Raw genomic sequence first — 19,133 nt, forward strand, 5'->3', positions numbered from 1 at the left:
AATTCGTTTTTGAACCTAGGTCTATACCTATATGTATCCCATTTCAACGATTTTTTCGGTCCCTTCATTCTGCATAAATTTTCACTCCATAAGCTAAGTATGCTGTTTCGCTCAAGAAAAGTAAAGAAATTCCTTGACTGAAAGGGACAAGAAATTTCCTACAGAGAGCCCCCTTTGAAGTGACATTTCTTCTCAACTGCGTACTGCGATCGAAAAAAAGGGATTTTCTTGACCATTTCTTGGGAGAAATTTTCCACGCAGCGAGATAGGCGATTCCTTTTCTTGTCAGCAGCAAACCGTCCTATAGGGAAAATTCAAATATGACGTCCATCATTTTTCAAGATTTCTAGACACCCCCCACTCTGTCGCGCTTTTTGAATGACCCCATATCTCGATGTCCTCCCTATCTCGATGTGATTTTCAGGATTTTCATTCCCGATTGTCTCTCCGTATGTCGATATGCCCATTGTCAAAGGTTACTAGACTAGATTATGTGTAGGGAAGGCGTACCAGTTATCGCCATAGCACCAGTTATGACTATATTGACAAAAAAAATGAAAAAATAGAGTATTACCATCAATTATAACAGTATTTAATAAGCAGTTGTCATAAGCAAGGCTATTTTTTACATTTTCGGCCAATTTACTACAGTTATCCTTTCTTATTTCTAGTGTTTTTAAGTATTCTCATTTCCGAAGTAACCATATCCACTGCTATCTTATGGATTCGTTATCACACAAGCCAGTTTTTAATAACCTGTTTGAGCGGCTGTGATTTTTTAAAATGACTAATTTTTTTACAAGGATATTCTAAGAATCAATGAAAATACTTAAGAATATCAATTTTATATTAAAGAGTCCGAATATCTACAACAACTGGTGTTTTATGCACGGACAAAGTTAAGCCATAGTGTTCCCTATTTCGCAACATGCGAAGTGGATCAAAGCTAGCGAGAAAAATATTAGTAGTAGTTTGTCACAACAGATGTAAAAAATCTGAAAGCGGTGTCGTTTGCTTCGAAAGTTTAGTGCTGTATCCATTAATTCTGCCAGTGTTTTTTGTAAAATATTATCCAGGTATGTTGAATTCTCTAATTAGGTAATTAATGTTCTATTGAAAGCTAAAAATCTGTTCTTTAGGATGGTTAAAATTGCTAAGCGACGTAAGAGTATCAGCGCAGTGAGACACACGGAGGAGACGATTCAAAAATGCATGGAATATGTTAAATCCGGAAAGAAATCCATGTATGCGGCCTGTAAGCTACTAAAGCTGCCCATGTCCACAGTGCGATATAGAATGAGTGATCGATGGAAGCATAAGAACGTTTCGGGACCTCGATCCGTTTTGACAAAGGAGGAGGAACAACAGATTGTTGACTGGCTGATTGGGATGCAAGAGCGCGGGTACCCGATTACAAAGAACGGTTTGAAATTCAAAGTTGGAGAGTTTTTATCAGCTAATCCACGGGAGACACCATTCAAAAACAATCGCCCTGGTAAGTCTGGAAATATTGCGGAAATTTAGGCATTAGAGGTGCATTCCAAACGCATGTTATAATGTGATGTTTTACTGTTCTAGGACGCAAATGGTTCGGTGCATTTATGCGTCGTAATCCAGGGTTTTCTCTGCGGACTCCGGAAACAGTGTCTTCTGCAAGCGCCAGAGTTAGCGAGGGAGATATTCGAGGCTGGTTTCGCTCCATTAGGGGCTGGCTTGAGAAGCATGATATGTTGGAGATTTTGGATTGCCCGGAGCGTGTTTTTAATGGAGATGAAACATCCTTTTACTTACATCCAAAGTCCAAAGAAGTGCTCGCCAGGACTGGATCGCGCAACGTCTATGAGGTCGAACAAGCACCAGGAAAGCAAAACGTTACGGTTATGTTTGCTTTTAGCGCTGCTGGATGTATTGTACCTCCTCATGTCATCTTGCCAGGGAAACGCCTCCGCAAAGAAGTTATTGCAGGATTTCCGGACGCCTGGGGGATTGGCCAAAGCGAAAGAGGTTGGATGGATGTGAACAATTTTCGTTCTTACATCCAGAACATCCTTCATCCTTTCCTGGTACAACAGAATGTAGTGTTCCCTGTTATTTTTTTCGTCGACGGCCACGCATCCCACAAGTCTTTGGAAGTAGCAGACCTTTGCCTATCGCTAGGAATAGTATTAATTTCCCTTTATCCGAACACAACCCACATAACACAACCTGCAGACGTCGCGGTGTTTAAACCGCTGAAGGACGAATGGAGACGGGGAGTAGAACAGTGGCGTTCAGACCATCATGGAGAAATCCTAACATTGGTACATTTCGGTAAAGTATTAGCACAAACTGTTGCACAAGGTATAAAACCTGCAAGCATTAAAAATGGATTCAGGGTTTGTGGATTGTGTCCATTTGAACCTGATAATGTGGACTACAGCAAGTGTATCGCGCGGACATGCAATGCTCCCGAAGAATCTGAGGCCTCGAATCACGAAATTGATCCGCCAGCTGAATTGGCACCTTCACCATTATCACCTCAACATGATTCATTCACCACTGTTGATCTACAATCCTCCACGCTGAATACACGAGACAATACAGCTGTGTCCCTTCAAACAACTGATGAATGTGTGTCTGTTCACATAAACAAAATTATCCAAGCTGTAGATATGATTGGACCTCAAACAATGAGCAGAATTCAAGGAAATGTTGGCCTCCTTTCTCGAGATGAGCGGACTATTCGATTCTTTTATCAAGAATTTGTTAGACCATACATCAGCGTAACAAATTGCGACACGGTAGATGGTGAAGATATCAACAGACTCCAGATAGCTTCCGACATACTTGTTCCTGATATGGTGACCGATCCAGCAGCAATTGATGATAGTATTCTTATGTGCTCGATTGCTGCAACGAGCAACGACGAGGAAGAATCAGTTGCATTTGATAATATGAATCTACCTCATGAAATCCCTCCTATTGTAATTGAGGTGCCAGCTGATACTTGGAACCAATCACTCAATTCGTCGCAAATGGAAACAGAGGATATCATCTATTGCCAACTCAACAATGAATCACCTACTAACAATTCAACGCAAAATGCTGGAAATGATCATGCGATAAGGAATAATGAAGGTATGATGTTCAGAATATTAAATATAAAGAACTTTAATACCCTTTGCTTATATTTTAGCTGATAATTGCTCAGAATACCGTCGCACTATTGATGCTGAGTTTGAAGATAACATACAACGCGACAAAGATTCAATTCACCCTGAAACGTCTCCGACAGATTCTGTAGCAATGATGTCTGGACCGGCCCGAAGACTATCAGAGTTTTTGAAACTACCACCTACACCACGACGTTCTACGAAGCATCGTAATTACTCGAAGCAGTATTACCCAGTTTTAACAGCAAAGGAACGGCTTGATGAAATGCGGAAGAAAGAAGATGAAAAACGTGTCAACGAAAACCTAAAAGTACAAAGAGCAAAAGATCGTGAAGCAATGAAGAAGAAGCGTGAAGAAATTAAAAAGGCTAAGGCTGAGGAACGTGAACGTAAAAAAGTAGAAAAAGAGCAGCAAAAAGAACAAGCAAAATCTAAGGCTAAGGCCAAACGTAGCAAACAATCAAAAAATTTGATTGGATGATGTTGTTACCGTGACTGTATGAATCGATTACTTACATTCAAATAAAATATAATATGTACACATTATTAGTTTTGTTTTACTTGAAATTTGAAAAACTCCAACAATCACTGTAAAAGAAACAACTACTAAGTGCATTACCTAAAATTTTAAAATTTTAAAGTTCCCTCTTCGTACGGAATCTTTGTATATTTAGTACTTTACTTGTAAGAAAATCGAGTACCTAATGGACGATCCCCAACAGGGGATCTTTGGTCACTTTAATATCGGTCTGAACCATCACCAAAGTCATCCAATGACGCATGTATACGATGCAACCATTCTTGGGATAATATTTCATCGTCAATCATAAATTATATCGACACTGAAATGCGCTAAAATGAACATGGATGATTTCCTAATATGTTGTATGAATTTATTTGTCAGGCTATCTAAGATCCATAACTGGTACACATGTATAGCGAATTAAGGAACACTATGGCCATAACTGGTACAAAGAAGAGATTATTTAAAATGACGTTAAAACATATATATTAATAGAAATTGTTCAATTAAAGCACTACATCCTTTGAAAAACATAGCATTGTATCTAAAAAATGTATCGTACATGATATCTCTGTTAGATTTCATACTTAAATAGTCATTTATCTGGAATATCACTCTAACTAGTGCGATAACTGGTACACCTACCCTATTCAAAATAATATGCGAAGACGAAATTGCGTATGTTTGTTTTTTTATTTTCCTGGTAAAGCTAAGAATACGCTAAGAAGTCCGTTGCCAGCCAGACTCTCATCCGGAAGCAACTGGCGCGCCTCCGTATGAAGAACGGAATCGACATGAGAAGCCATTTTCTGGAGTTCGATGGATTGGTAAGAAAGCTGAAGACGGCTGGCGCGACTTTGGTGGAGGCAGATCTGGTGTCGCAGCTTTTCTTAACGTTACCTGATACCTACGACCCATTTGTAACGGCCTTGGAGAACGTGGCTGAGAAAGAGTTAACGCTGAATTTCGTCAAGCAACGGTTATTAGCAGAAGAATCGAAACGGACTGATCGCCAGGAAGAATTCGAAGAGGTGAAACCGGCAGCGTTTACTGGCCATGGACACAAGCAAAAGAAACAGCAAAAGTTCAACGGGAAGTGTCACGGATGCGGTAGGGTCATTACAAGAAAGATTGCCGTCTACAAAGCAAAAGTGAAGCAAATTCAGTTGTGAAGAATGCGGTGAGTTTCATGGCGGATGTGGACCCATGTAGACGCAAGAGAGCCGGAAGGATCGTTTTCAAATTAGATTCCGGATGCAGTGATCACTTGGTAAGTGAAAGCTCCATATTTGCAAACCTGCGCAAGTTGGACGATCCGGTAGAAATAAAAGTTGCAAAGGAAGGCCAAGCAATGATAGCCAAGACGATCGGAGAAATCAACGCTGTTAGTAACCGAGGAGTGCCGTTTAACATCAAGAATGTTCTACTCGTGCCAGACTTAAGGGAGAACTTAATGTCGGTCAAGAAAATGACGAAAGCTGGTATCGATGTGCTGTTCTCCGGAGATACGGCAGTCTTGAAGAAGAACGGAAGCGTGCTGGCAACTGAATACCTAAAAGGCAACTTGTTCGAGATAGAGCTGTTTCTACAGGATCGTTGTGCAAATATGTGTGACGTCGATACCGGAAAACTGTGGCATCGCAGATTAGGCCATATCAGCCAACAAGGACTTGAAACGATGGCCCGAAATGGTGAATTAAAAGGAATGAGGAAAGCACCCAAGATCGGCATCTGCGAAGCATGTTTCCAAGGTAAGCAATGTAGGAAACCTTTTAATGGAACCAGAATCCGAGCAACTCGCCCCCTTGAGAGAATCCATTCGGATGTGTGTGGGCCTATCGACCCTGCAGCATGGGACGGGTCCCGATATTTTGTTAGCTTCATTGATGACTACAGCCACTTTGAAATGATCTATCCGATAAAAAGAAAATCCGAAGTTTTTGAGAAGTTCAAAGAATATGAAGCAGCAGTGACAGCGATGATTGGCAAGCCGATTTCGCGGATGACGGTGGATCAAGGACGGGAGTATTTTTCAACTGATCAGAAAAACTACTACAAGCAGAAAGGTATCCCAAGTAGAACCCACGGTGGCGTACACGCCACAACAAAATGATGTTGCGGAGCGGTTCAACCGAACACTCGTAGAGAGAATCCGTTCAGTCCTCATCGATTCACTGGTACCGAAAAACTTATGGTCCGAAGCAGCCCTGGCGTGCGTCTATCTTCTGAATCGAAGCCCTACGTCAGCCTTGCCAAGTGGTGTATCTCCGGCGGAGCTGTGGTTCAACCCCAAACCAAATTTGGATAAATTACGGATCTTCGGATGCAAAAGTTTTGCATGGATACCGGCGCAGAATAGGAAGAAGCTGGATCCGAAAAGCCGCGAAATGGTGATGATTGGTTATGCCCCTAATGGCTACCGGCTATGGGACAAGAAATCGAGGAAGATAATCATTGCGAGGGACGTTAAGTTTGATGAGAATTCGTTTCCATACGCTGACATTGAGAACATGAAGCCTGAAATAGATGTGCCATTGCTAGTTCGGTTCCCTTTCGAGGGGGAAGGTGAAGTTGAAGTCGAGGCGGAAACGGAAAGCGAAGCCCAGAACGAAGATGTTGCTGTCCCTGATAATCATGAGCAAGTCGATGCTCGTGAAAGAGAACCGGAAGAAGAGTTCAGCGACGCGCTCCCTCTGCAAACAGAACGACCGCTACAAGAGTCGAGGCACAGCGGACGGGAGCGCAGGTTACCCGATGCTCTCGAGACATTCGCTGAAATCAATGGCCGCCCCGATCGAAAAGTCTGGCTGAAAGCGGTGGAATACGAGCTTCGTTCGATGGATGAGAATCACGTGTGGTACTTCACGAGCTGTCCGGCAGGTGTTAAACCGCTGAAGTCAAAATGGATTTTCCAAGTGAAGGAGGACGTGAACGGTCAGCCAGTACGATGTAAAGCCCGACTGGTTGTTAAAGGTTTTCTTCAGAAACAAGGACTGGAATATAAAGAGGATCGCACCAGAATACGTTTATCGCAAGTGTCAAATATTGAAAAGATGTTGAATCGTTTCCAAATGTCGGATTGTAATCCAGTTAAAACACCACTTGAAAAAGGACTTTTGCTGCACGAAGAAGGAGAATCTACAAATGAACCGTATCGTGAACTGCTGGGTACCATAATGTATATAATGCTGTGTACCAGACCAGACCTGTGTTTTCCCGTTAGTTATCTGAGGCGTTTTCAACAGAAACCTTCATCATCTCACTGAAAATGTTTGAAAAGAGTGGTACGCTACCTGAAGGGAAGGAAGTCAAGGCATTTGGAGTTTAAGCGAAACAATGATGCGGAAATTTTGATCGGTTATGCAGACGCTGACTGGGCATCGGATACTTTGGACAGGAAGTCGGTGAGCGGCTATGTGTTTAAGGTGTTTGGAAATCTGGTGTCTTGATCAAGCAAGAAGCAGACTACAGTTGCTACTTCGTCCAGCGAAGCTGAATATGTAGCTTTGAGTTCCGCAGCGTCAGAAGGAATATGGATAGCAGGGGTACTTGAACATCTACAACTGAAGCAAAAGGACGAAGCCTTCGTTATTTACGAAGATAATCAAGGATGTATCGGAATGGCCCGGAACTTTGAATCGAAACGATCGAAACACATCGACATAAAGCACCATTTCTTGCGTGATCATATTGCGAATGGACGTCTGATGATTGAACATGTTGCAACTCAGCATCAGCTAGCAGATATGTTCACGAAGCCAATGGACCAGAAACGACTAGAAGAGCTATGCAGCCAAATTGGAATGGCCGATTGAGAGGGGGTATTAACATAGTAGCAATCGCCCTAGCCCTAGGTGTTACTATCATAGCAACCGCCCTCTGTTATTTTTCCTAACAAGCTATTCCATCCCAATACTCCAACCAGTTAGGACGTCTTATCAATAAAGCTAGTTTGTTCGTGTCTTCACTACAAACAAGCCAAGACCCTCAATACATACAATAATCAGATTTCTTATTCTTAGGGCCGATTTTTTCACCCCCGCTTAGGCCGTAAATCTAGTTTAATATTTTAGGTAAACGTGGTTAACGGCTTAAGCGAAGGTGAAGAAATCGTCCCTTAAGCTAAGTATGCTGTTTCGCTCAAGAAAAGTAAAGAAATTCCTTGACTGAAAGGGTCAAGAAATTTCCTACAGAGAGCCCCCTTTGAAGTGACGTTTCTTCTCAACTGCGTACTGCGATCAGAAAAAAAGTGATTTTCTTGACCATTTCTTGGGAGCAATTTTCCACGCATCGAGATAGGCGATTCCTTTTCTTGTCAGTAGCAAACCGGCCTTTAATATATTATTTACCATAGCCTACTGACATGCTACAACAGTACATCTCCTAAATCATATAATATCAAGTTCAAATCTCATACGTTCTCTAAATTATAAAGTATTATTTGTCACATATTTATTACATTATTATATGTTAAATTTTTAAATTCCAACAAATTCTTCTACTTTTTCAAATGCTTGAAATAGTGGCTCATCTTCATGAAACCGTGTTGCTACTGTATCTTCAATTCTGCTCTTGGCCAGTTTCCGTTCTTGTTGTATGACTAGGCATAGGAGAAGTCAACGCTTGTGGAATACTAATATTCTTCAAATGTGCAATGTTTCGTTCGTTTTTTTTTTACACCCGTGTCTTGGTTTTCCACAATAGTTCGATGACCTCTACGTTCCAACACCTTATACAGTTACCTCTCCCTTACTCGATATTCCGTATCTCGATATCGAGTTAGAGAACCATAGTAAAAGTTGGTTTTCATGGCTAACTCGATGGTCCCTTGGATCTCAGTTGCATTGGTTTTGTGTTCTGTAACTCGATACACCTTCCTAACTCGATGGTTCCTTCAATATCGAGTAAGGGAGAGTTAACTGTAATTCGTTTTACAAAATGTAGTTGCAACAGAAGTCCGATTCTTGAGCATGTCTTCTTCTATCCTCTCTTTCTTTCTCCTTTTGTTGCAGTAGTTTTTCGACGTTAACTACGTCTTACGGCAATATACTGGGTGTTAATTGAAAATCTAAAATTTTGCGACCGTCACGAAATTATGTAAGATTTTGAACGCTAACAACTCAATCATTTATCGATAGATTTTCAATATCCTCGAATGGAGAAAACTATTGAATATCGACAATAAACTATTGAAAATTGGGAAAATGTCGACCCCTTTCTTACGCAACCAATCACGTGCAAGCAGTTTTCCACGCTTCTTTTGCGTTCCGCTTCGCACTATAAAAGCAGACGAGTGAATAAATTGTCACCCAACACGCAGCAACAAAGACATTGTCACCTCCTATTCTTGTTGCAACAATTTTATTCCGCAACATGAGTTTGTCATCACCTGAACAGAATATGACAAAGATCGATCACAACGTGCGCGGCGATTTTCTGGGCTTCGCATTGCAATTTTCGAGAACTTTCTCCGTGTTGGTAAACATTGACACATTATCAAACAGCATCCATAAAACAAATTAGGTTTTGTGTTTAAAATTATTGATTATTCGCGAGTTGAAAAGGTTGCAACAATATTGCGCTCTGTGATTGTCATGACAATTCTGCTTTTATTTGTGTCCTTATCCGCAACAGTTGTGACAAACGGTTGTGAGCGAGCTTGCTTTGTTGTTTGTTGTTTCGCACCGCAAATCTCATCGGGCGAGTAGGATTGCAACCAGTGCGCCGTCAAAATGTGTCCGTGTTACGCAAATTCAACAATTCAATCGGCCCTTTTCAGAGCCAATAAATGTGTTTTAAAGAGTTGATTGTGTAATATTCCTTAATTTGTTCGAGATGGCTGAAGAAAATCGACCGAAGCCGCCAAAATGTGTCCGTGTTACGCAAATTCAACAATTCAATCTACCCTTTTCAGAGCCAACAAATGTGTTTTAAAGAGTTATTTGTATAATATTCCCTAATGTGTTTACCACATACTTGCTATAATCTCTTAATTCATCTCATAGCATCATACAATAATTGATTTATTACGAATAATTGACAATCCGGCAAGTTGAGGATGTTTCCAAGGACGCTGCTGCAGTGCCATCGGGATGCAATAACAGCATAATGCTAACCTTGTACATCCCTTACCTAGACATCAGTTTCATATAGCCTATTTCCCAGATAAGAAAACGAAGAATTTGAAAGGAGGAGCATCACCTGCTATTCTAAGGGTATAAAGCATCCCTCCTTCGTTGAATTCGGTTTCATTCTGTTTTCGCTTTTGAGCTGGTAAGAGCTCCTCCAAACCTGCTCAGCCCCTCGCTACCAGAGGCAAGCTGTTGATCACCAAGCGACGGCAAGTTTCTACGAGATGGCTGAAGAAAATCGACCAAAGCCGCTTGTTGAAGCGCACATCGTCATCCGCATCGCAAATCTCATCGGGCGAGAAGGGCTTAACCAGTGCGTCGTCAAAATGTGTCAGTGTTACGCAATTCAACAATTCAATCAGCCCTTTTCAGAGCCAATAAATGTGTTTTAAAGAGTTGATTGTGTAATATTCCCTAATTTGCTCGAAATGGCTGAAGAAAATTGACCAAAGCCGCCAAAATGGGCCGTTCAGACCATTATGGTGATATCTGCGCTGTAGAGATAACTATAATGGGCCAGCAACGATTCTGTTTTGCGTGTTTATTGAGCCGAATACCACAACGAAGCGAAAGAAGTTTTTGATGACGCGGAATTTATTCGAGTATCAGAAGGAGAACAGACCAATGATCGTGACAGGAAATTTAAACATAGATCTTACCAACCAGGAAAATATCGTGTTTGTGGATTTCATGGAGAAGTACCTGAAACTCAAATTAGCTTCGGATCCCTCTAAGCCAACCAATCTCAGCGGTTCTTGTGTCGACATGACCTTCACGCGCAACATTCGGGTGGAAAACAAGATTTATTATTCTTGTTTCTTCTTTCATCGACCGATTCTTTCGGTGCTACAGTGTTAATCAAACAAACGGCTCTTTAATGAATGTTCGAATCCTCTAAGCAGAATCTCAAATAGAGAAAGCTAAAAGCTTATCTTTGACAGATACGCGCTTATCTTTGACAGATACGCGCTTATCTTTGACAGATACGCGTATTTCGACTACCACTTGCAGTCGGAATTAAAAGGTACACGGTACTCCATCTACTTTTAGGTTTCTCTAAGCAAACGGCCCTTTTCAGGGCCACCGAATTTTTCAAAAAGAGTTATTAAGCATTGATTAATTGCTTTAAACAAAGAAACAAAACTACAAACATATATCTTTTCTAAATTCACAAACCATTACATTCTGGATTATAACTAAAGGAAGGTTGCAATTATGACATTTGACTATAATACAAATGCAGAAAATTACATGGCGTAGTTAACGTCATGCGGTCGTGTCTTGTACACAACCCCCACTGATTTTTTTTTAATGAACGATTCCGGATGTCGTCAAAGGAGGGTAGCTTTGATCTGTCTGTGCGTCCGTAGCACAATTCTGTAGGAGTTTTTCGGGTAGTTGAATGCGGAATACTATAATGCATTAGGAGGTAATCGTTCAAATCTTTCTTCCAGTCTCTCTTCACTGCATTGCTAATCTGCAGCCTTTTTCAGAAGTGACCGGATCTGTATTTCAACTAATCCATTTTCTTGTGGCCAGTAAGGCGCTGAGTGATTAAGATGAATGCCATGTATATTACAATATTCCTCAAAATCCTTTCCAATAAATTGTTTCGCATTATCCAGCGTAATCGTTCTTTGATATCCTAAGGGAGTAAATATTTTATCAAGTCTGTTGACTGTCTCACTTGAACCATATATTCTCCAGAAGGCAAAGGTCCCATAAAATCTATAGTCTCATCAATCCATGGTTTTGAAGGAAGTTCTCGTTTACACATAGGAAGAGGCTTACTTGGTAATCCTATCAGTTGGCGGCATCTTTCTTACTTTGCTACAAAATCTTTGACTTCACGATCCATTGCTGAACATCTAACAGCTCCGGCAGATTGATTGTGTCGTGACACAATGTGGGAACTTACGGAAATCTCGCCAAGAATGTCATCGATACGAGCAGTGTCTTCAAAAACAAAACTTTTTTTTACAATTTCACTAGAAAAAATCACCGATCGCCATGAGACGCGTTGACTAAGATGAAGAAAGTGACAGTTAGATTTGTAACGCCCTGAGCATACAAATTCTTGCATAATGCTCACGATTTCATGAATTTTAGTCATGATATCATGAAACATAAAATTTTATGAATTCATGACTTTTTGTTCATGAATCCGGCAACCGATTTTTTTCCGTGCACCGTATATTTATGTTTCGACTGAAACACAATGAAAAGAATAATCTGCATGATTCATACGATGAAATGTATTTTACTAGAAGTATCTACATCGAAAACTTGTTGAAATTATGGAAAATTTGATACTCTAACGTTGAAATAAAAAATGTGAAAAATATATACGGGGATGAACCAGCCTCGTGCTGAATTTCCCCTTAATAAAGAGTCAATCAATCAATCAAAAATGTGAATTTTAGGCGTTTTTACTAAGACTGTTAAAAAATCCAATTATTACACAGAATTTACAAGTATTTGACTACATAAAATAGGTTTGTCAAAATGCTTTGTGACAAGAACTACTTCATTTCATCAGTTTTATCTTATTTTGCTGACAAAAGAATAATTTATGAAAAGTTTATTAATATTCTGTAGGATTTTGTATATGCGCACGGTGAATGGAGGCCGAACGGTTACTGCTGACTTAACAGTACTCTGCGAAGTTACACTCAAAGTTGATAGCGATAGCCAGATAATGATTCCTCATCTGGCACATGCCAATAGTCAAGTATTCAAACAAACTGACTCGGCCATTATTAAATTATATAAGTTTAAAATCTTTAATTCATGTAGACTTCGAAAACAGAATCTTAGTCCAACCCCGAGTTTCTTCGGCTGATGACACCGCACGATCGTATTTTCCTTCTACCAAATCACATACACGTCACACAACACCGTGAGAATCACGCACGATCGCGCCCTCGCTCGGCGGCAATATTTTCTCACGACCAGTGAATCTTGAAAAGCAACCACCGTTCGGCGCCGAAGCTCAGTCTACTTCGGGCGGTGGTGGAAAGTGAATCTTGTGCCGTGGTCTCCCTCTGAGCGAACCCAGCGACCGAACCGCGCGAATCGTTTCCCTTCCTATATAAAGATCTCCGATCCGTGTTTTAATCTTATTCTTCAACCGTGGCTACCTTAGTGGAACGTTACAACTGCAGAAGCAGCAGCAGCAGCACAGCCAATATGGACGATACGATCGACGAGGAAGTGATCTCTGCCGGCGCTACAATTACCGTGGAGTTTAGGTGAGCCATTTTTATCTATGCACCGAGGATCGTGTGATCGTGGAGTGAGGGAGTGAAAATTTGCCAAAAGTTTCTCTGGTTACGTGAAAGATCAAAGGAAGAACTGTGAACTGAAGCGTAGCTTCGTATGCTTAATCTTAACCGCAGTAGGCGTGATGAATGAAGTTGAAGAAAATGGAAAATGTTACGTTCTAATTTTAATCGAGCGATCTTTTGTACATTTCTCACCCCGATTATGTATCTGTTCGACAACGCCGGTTCATTTTGGATGGCGGAATGGCAGCGGTGGCGCGGAGACGCTGTTCGGAGGAGTCAAGGAACATGTGGTCCCGCTGGACGGGTCCAAAATTGGTGAGTGCAAAAATTATGTTTGTTTGTTTTCCTAGAATTACGGAGTAGGCGGTGGTGAATTGGTTTATTATGGCATGAACGTAATCGTAATTGATTTTTGTTTTCTGCAATCGTGCAATGTGCGTTAAAATAACGATGTTACTTATTCAGAAAACTTATTACGAAACAGATATCAACAACATCGAACTGATGCAATTTTTTATGCGTTTACTCCTTTATGATTGAAAAAAGTTTACAATTATTTAGAACAAATTTAGCAAACACGCCATTTCAAGTTTGTGTGTTTTTACTATGGGAATGGCCAACCTTTTTGTATTCGTCCAGTCCAGTTCACAATATCTTTCTTAAGAAATTACTTCCAGCTGTAACTATGATAGGGATTATATTTTGAGTGGACGTAAGAATAATTTGTTGTTGATTTGATCAAAGTAGTCTTGGCAACTATATTTTACTTCAATAACTAGTATTGCTTAGTAAGCTATTAATATTGGAATGCTACCAATAGACTTTGGAATCGATAATAACTAATTTTCTAGTTGTAGCAGGGAGTATTTCACTTTAGAAAAGAATGTTATATTTTCTTTCATAGGATATTGCAGTCAACTGACCCTTTCTCAATGTTCCGTATCTATATATCGAGTTAGAGAAGCATAGTTAAAGTTGGTTTACATGGCTACTTTGACGATTCCTTGGATCGCAGTTGTACTAGTTTTGTGTTCTGTAACTCTATGGTACTTTCAACATAAATTTTTTGAGAGTTCACTGTATAATGAAGTGCTGGAGGGCCGAAAACAAAAAGTTTTCTATTTTCACAGGAGTTACTATACAAACAGCGTATGCTTCCCAAGTGATTGTGCTACTTTTTCCCGAATGTCGGTTCCCCGACCGTCAGTTCCCCGAATGACCCGTTTCCCCGAAAAATGTAGCAGTTCAAATAGGTGCTATAATAGTTATCAGTGGCAGGATGGTGAATTAGAAAGAATGGTAAGCAATCAAAAGAAGGAGGTATCTAGTCATTCTCGACTATACATATGTTGCCAAAAATGCTGAGGACGGAAAAACTCGTAAGAACCGCCAATCAAATAAAAAAGGATGCATATCAGATGACCAGTCTATTCACCCCCTGAAATGTATACAATTATGGCAAATATGAGTGCCAAAAACTTTTCAAAGAAGTGGACTTTTCGGGGAAACGGGATATTCAGGGAACTGGCGTTTGAGGAAACGACATTCGGGGAACCGACATTCGGGGAAAAGTAGCACAACCTGCCCAAGTATATCCAATCTCTATAGTTTTTTTTATCATAATTATCATCTGTGCACCAGATTCTGCTCATTTTATGAAAGTTATCTGTTCAAATTTTTATTATAATATATCTACTGAGTCGAACATTACTATTTTTATGTCAAAATGTGGCTTTAAGAATAGAAAGGAAAAGAAAAAAAATATTTTATTGCTTATATTTCTGCATCTAAGTGTTCCTTTTTCCGCTCACGGTAAACAAATTTCCTGACGAACATACTAAACAACAATAAAGAAGGCTGTATACTGTCGTATTTTCACTTGAAAACAATTTCAATTTCGAATCACGTTCGCGGACACTTCAGTTGAAATTGTTTTCAAGTGAAAATACGACATATACTAAAATCGATTTTTGTTAATATATTTTTAATTATTCTCACATAAGCGGATATTGGAACACTAAAATTTACCAATTGATCCAATAGCCGCTCACAGGGACTAAACATAAATAATTATTTGAACCATTGAAAAGTAATGTCAATGGCTCCATTTGAATGTTGTTGGTGTAGCTAGACAATATTCGTGCGAAAAATTATTTGTATTCAAACAAATCTTTTTTACACTAGTGACCGGTAATAGGGGCATGAGCGGACACTGATTCACTGATGGTACACAGTGCAATAAAATTAACCCCTTAGAGACAAACCGACCTTGGGCCTTCAACAAAAATACCGGTAGTAGGGAGCCGGATCCTATTCTTGGCACTTTTGATTCACTTCGGCAGTGTTTTTTTTTTGAAAGCTGCAAAGCTCACATTTGGTCACAATATACATCGTACTAAAGCGCTGTTTATTGCAAAGTTTCAGATGATTTGGTCAAGAAAAACCTCCCATGCAAAAATGAAACATGGAAGTGTCCAAGTAGCTCTGCACCCTATACTTTGTTTTACCACGAACAAATACTTAAATTGCTATAACTTTCTTCAATTGTTAGTTAAAAAAAATTCTGTTTTGGTAATTGATGTATTGATTTTGTCAGATGATCAACAAACAATTCCGAATTTCGATGCGTTGCAATAATCCACGTAAATATCTCAGGCTACAGAGTTTCTCTCATGTTCGGTCATTCGCTCTGCAGAACAATCGTTTGATGAGAGTCTGTTGATGTAGCAAATTGGTGCAACCATTTTTGAGTAATGAGCATTTATGTTTCCGGTACCACTCTTCTATAAAAATCTTATAAATTTAAAGAAACATAAATCTGTCCCTTTCTAATCTCTTGGAGACAACTCAACCTATTTTAATATTTTTTTTCTGTCAGAGAAGCCTAATAATAATAGACATAATAAGGACATTATGAGGAAATTCTCCGATAGAATATTTTGAAACCTTTCGATTATGAAAGTATATATCAAATATTGATCTCTAGCGAGAAAAAATCATTCGATAATCGTCTGGTTCAAACATAGCGTGTGTCGCACAGTGGCCGCGCTCTATACAAATGACCAAAAGTAAATTAAAAGTACCTATCACACAAAACGTTCAAATATGCTTATCAGTTGACATCACATGATTTTTTAAGGAAATTCAATGGAAAAGGTCGCTGAAACAAAAAAATCGATATTTCCGGTACATTTGATAAAATTTGTTCAAAATTGAATCAATTTGATTTGATCAATAAAAGTAGTCAAGTATCAAGTATTCAGATGAAAGTTTATTGAAATGTAGTTTTTTGTGTACCAATCTGAAGTTGAATATCATGGGCAAACTTTCGGGGGTTTCCAAATCTATTCGAGTGCTTCTTCTTCTTTGTATTACGTCCCCACTGGGACAGAGCATGCTTCTCAGCTTAGTAGGCCCCATATAAATTGGAATTCTGTAAGAATCAAATTGTAATTCCATAAGAAATCAAGTCAGATGAAATTGATGACATCGTTAACGATTTGATTGAACTCAATTTTGCATCATATCCAATTCCAACGAAATCTGCATATTTCTAGAATTTGAAAAAAAAAATACATCCTCATAGGGTAGAAGCATTGGTTTTGGCCATACGCCAGTTGTAGCCATAGAGGATTATATACCGTTTTACATAGCCAATCAGCATGAAAACTTTTGTGTTCAGTAGATCACATTCTCATGATAGAGCTACATTCATTTACTCGTCCAAATTGATTCAAAACATAAGAAAAACAATTCATTTTCCTTATAATATTAACTCCCATACACCTAGTTTGGCCAGGACACTCCTAATTTGGCCACTCTCATGAAAAATCAATGCGATTGGCGAATTTAGGAACCGAAGTTAAATCTCTGGTCGAAACTGGTTCTGTAGGCCTATATTGACCAACAGGATTTTGAAAGCGAAAAAATGGTTGTAGCTCAGTTTTGATATTTTACACACATAATATGGATTGAAAGCTTGCATTTAACATATTTGTAGTATAAATACGGCTTCCCATTTATTTTTTATTGACATTTTCTCTTAGGCTGGCCAAAACCGGTGCTTTTACCCTATGATCACTGGTTTGCTGAGTTGATTTTCTTGATGAAGTCAGAAAAGTAATTTCCCACGTATCAAGACAAACGTATACTTTTATTAATAGTTATTGCTCTGTGCAGTGCAGAAAAAGGAGGGAGGATATAATTATTGTTATCTACAAATTTGAAAATTAAAAAAGTTGATATGGGTATTATACGTTTTGATTCCGCATTAATTGCTTTTCTTTCGAGAGATACGCATGTTTCGACTACCACAAGTAGTCTCTTTCAGTGTCAGTTACTCGAACCCTCAAAGCGTTATATCTTTACAGGCGTGATGAACTCCTCTGTTACCGCTTTGATTGAAGCATTGAACGTCTTCCTTGATGGTGAATTGAGATAAAATTGTCCTTGCTCCAAGTGATCTTGCAATTGCTTGTCACTTTCCTTAAACAGTACATTTATCCACACTACTTTCATGGAAAGAGTGAACGTCGGGCTATTTGGAAGGAAATACGGTGCACTTTCGCTAATTTAAACGATATCTCATGCAAACCATCATGGTTAATTTTTAATTTGAACTTCTAGTTACCCTAGGCACAACGTAAAACCGTGTTTCTGGTTACCTCATTGGCTGTTTTGTTTTAATTTTGCGTGTGAAAATCAGCGGGAGTCAAATTAAAAAATATCAAACAATATAGTATATTACACTAATGCAGTTTCCCTAACCTCAAATACATCTGCTCTACGAATAGAACTTCATGCATTTTCACAACAAACGGTCATCCACTGAGTTGAGAATGGCTTGAATAGTTGATTCAATGATTTATTTTCTGCATTATATTGTAAATTTATCAGAATTTTATTTTTAGTGTCATAGAACAGGTAAAAAATACCGGGGTTACGAGTCGCTTCTGCACTAATGGTTCCCTACTTGAAGGTAGAACTGGTGTATATTCTCGTGAGCTAAGTCTGAATCAATTTTACTTATTGCAGCATTTTTCAGGCGGAAATATTTGCTCTTATTTGTAAAGTGCAATCATCACTTCACCAGCACGTTATGAGTAAAGTAGTATACTTCTGATGCCGAAATGCTATTCCGTACTTAAAACTGGCCTCAATAAATTCCTGACCAAGGTTAATCGTTCGGAAGAGTTCGAAGCAGACAGGAAGAACAGTCTACACAGGAAGAAGCTAAACTGCGATCCAAGATGATGGAAGTTAACCGCCTTCCTACTTCGATGGTACACTCAAAATAATCCAAACGTCAAGGCTACGTGAAAAATCACGTAGAACCTGAGAAAATGAATTTTTCGAGAAATTATCTGACATGAGTAACAATCATCGGAACATCGATAGAAATTACATGAACTGCCTCTCGTACGTACTGTGGTGCCCTATCAAACTTACGCGAAATTCATGTACCACGGCATGTTCATTTCGACAACGGTATGTTGTGTTCATTTTGTGTCATACTTGTGTGTCAAGATGGTGCCTATTAAAAACAACTAAAGGTCGATTTGAATACTGTGGTTCTTTTTTCTGAAGTATTTTGAAATAAAAACGAATAAAAGTGGATTGGACTGCTGTACGAATGTTTTATGTATATTGAATAGATGGTGGATGGCCAAGCGACATTATAAAATGGATCAAACATTTTATTTTTCTTCGGAACAATTAAAATAAACGGAACCAATCAAATAATTGAAGGCTGGTTATTTCATTATTTTTTCGTTCGAATTGATTTCCTCTGGCTGAACATTAAATGTAAGTATTGCATTATAAACTGTATAAATTAAATTAATACTGATTCGACCTCCGGAATATTTTTGCAGGGATCTAAAATCAGTGATGTAATGTCGAAGCTGCAGCTAGCTGATTTACAAGTAACCAAAACCTACTTACGCTCGCCAAAACCGCTCGTCGAACAACAATTACAAGTACCAGCATCTATTGAATTGAAAACGTTTTGTTTCAATAAACAATTATTAATTTGAAGTAC

General features: G+C 39.2%; 2 protein-coding genes across 5 annotated transcripts in view; both read left to right on the plus strand.

The window, feature by feature from the left end:
* Window positions 1-19,133, plus strand: part of LOC5570952 (ubiquitin-related modifier 1 homolog) — a 36,864-nt gene that overhangs the window by 276 nt on the left and 17,455 nt on the right. For 2 of the 4 annotated variants that reach the window (XM_001653369.2, XM_021839762.1), the window contains exons 2-3: window positions 12,952-13,057; window positions 13,341-13,408. In XM_001653369.2, the coding sequence (XP_001653419.1) occupies window positions 12,996-13,057; window positions 13,341-13,408 (130 nt within the window). In that variant the 5' untranslated portion in view covers window positions 12,952-12,995. Of the gene's footprint in view, window positions 1-12,750; window positions 13,058-13,340; window positions 13,409-19,133 lie in introns of those variants that run through there. The other 2 variants (XM_021839761.1, XM_021839760.1) reach the window with 2 other exon arrangements.
* Window positions 283-3,698, plus strand: LOC110675273. The gene is made up of 3 exons (XM_021839759.1): window positions 283-1,495; window positions 1,579-3,117; window positions 3,176-3,698. Exons 1-3 carry the CDS (start codon window positions 1,141-1,143, stop codon window positions 3,631-3,633), a joined length of 2,352 nt encoding a protein of 783 aa, XP_021695451.1. The 5' UTR covers window positions 283-1,140; the 3' UTR covers window positions 3,634-3,698.

This window comes from Aedes aegypti, chromosome 2, assembly GCF_002204515.2.
Source record: "Aedes aegypti strain LVP_AGWG chromosome 2, AaegL5.0 Primary Assembly, whole genome shotgun sequence".
In the NCBI taxonomy this organism is placed as follows: domain Eukaryota; kingdom Metazoa; phylum Arthropoda; class Insecta; order Diptera; family Culicidae; genus Aedes; species Aedes aegypti.

Excerpts from the sequence above, each read along its gene's own strand:
- LOC110675273 (XM_021839759.1), top strand. The coding sequence starts at position 1,141 with ATGGTTAAAATTGCTAAGCGACGTAAGAGTATCAGCGCAGTGAGACAC. Across the intron at positions 1,496-1,578 it reads ATTCAAAAACAATCGCCCTG|GACGCAAATGGTTCGGTGCA; the intron begins GTAAGTCTGGAA and ends TTACTGTTCTAG. Across the intron at positions 3,118-3,175 it reads TGCGATAAGGAATAATGAAG|CTGATAATTGCTCAGAATAC; the intron begins GTATGATGTTCA and ends CTTATATTTTAG.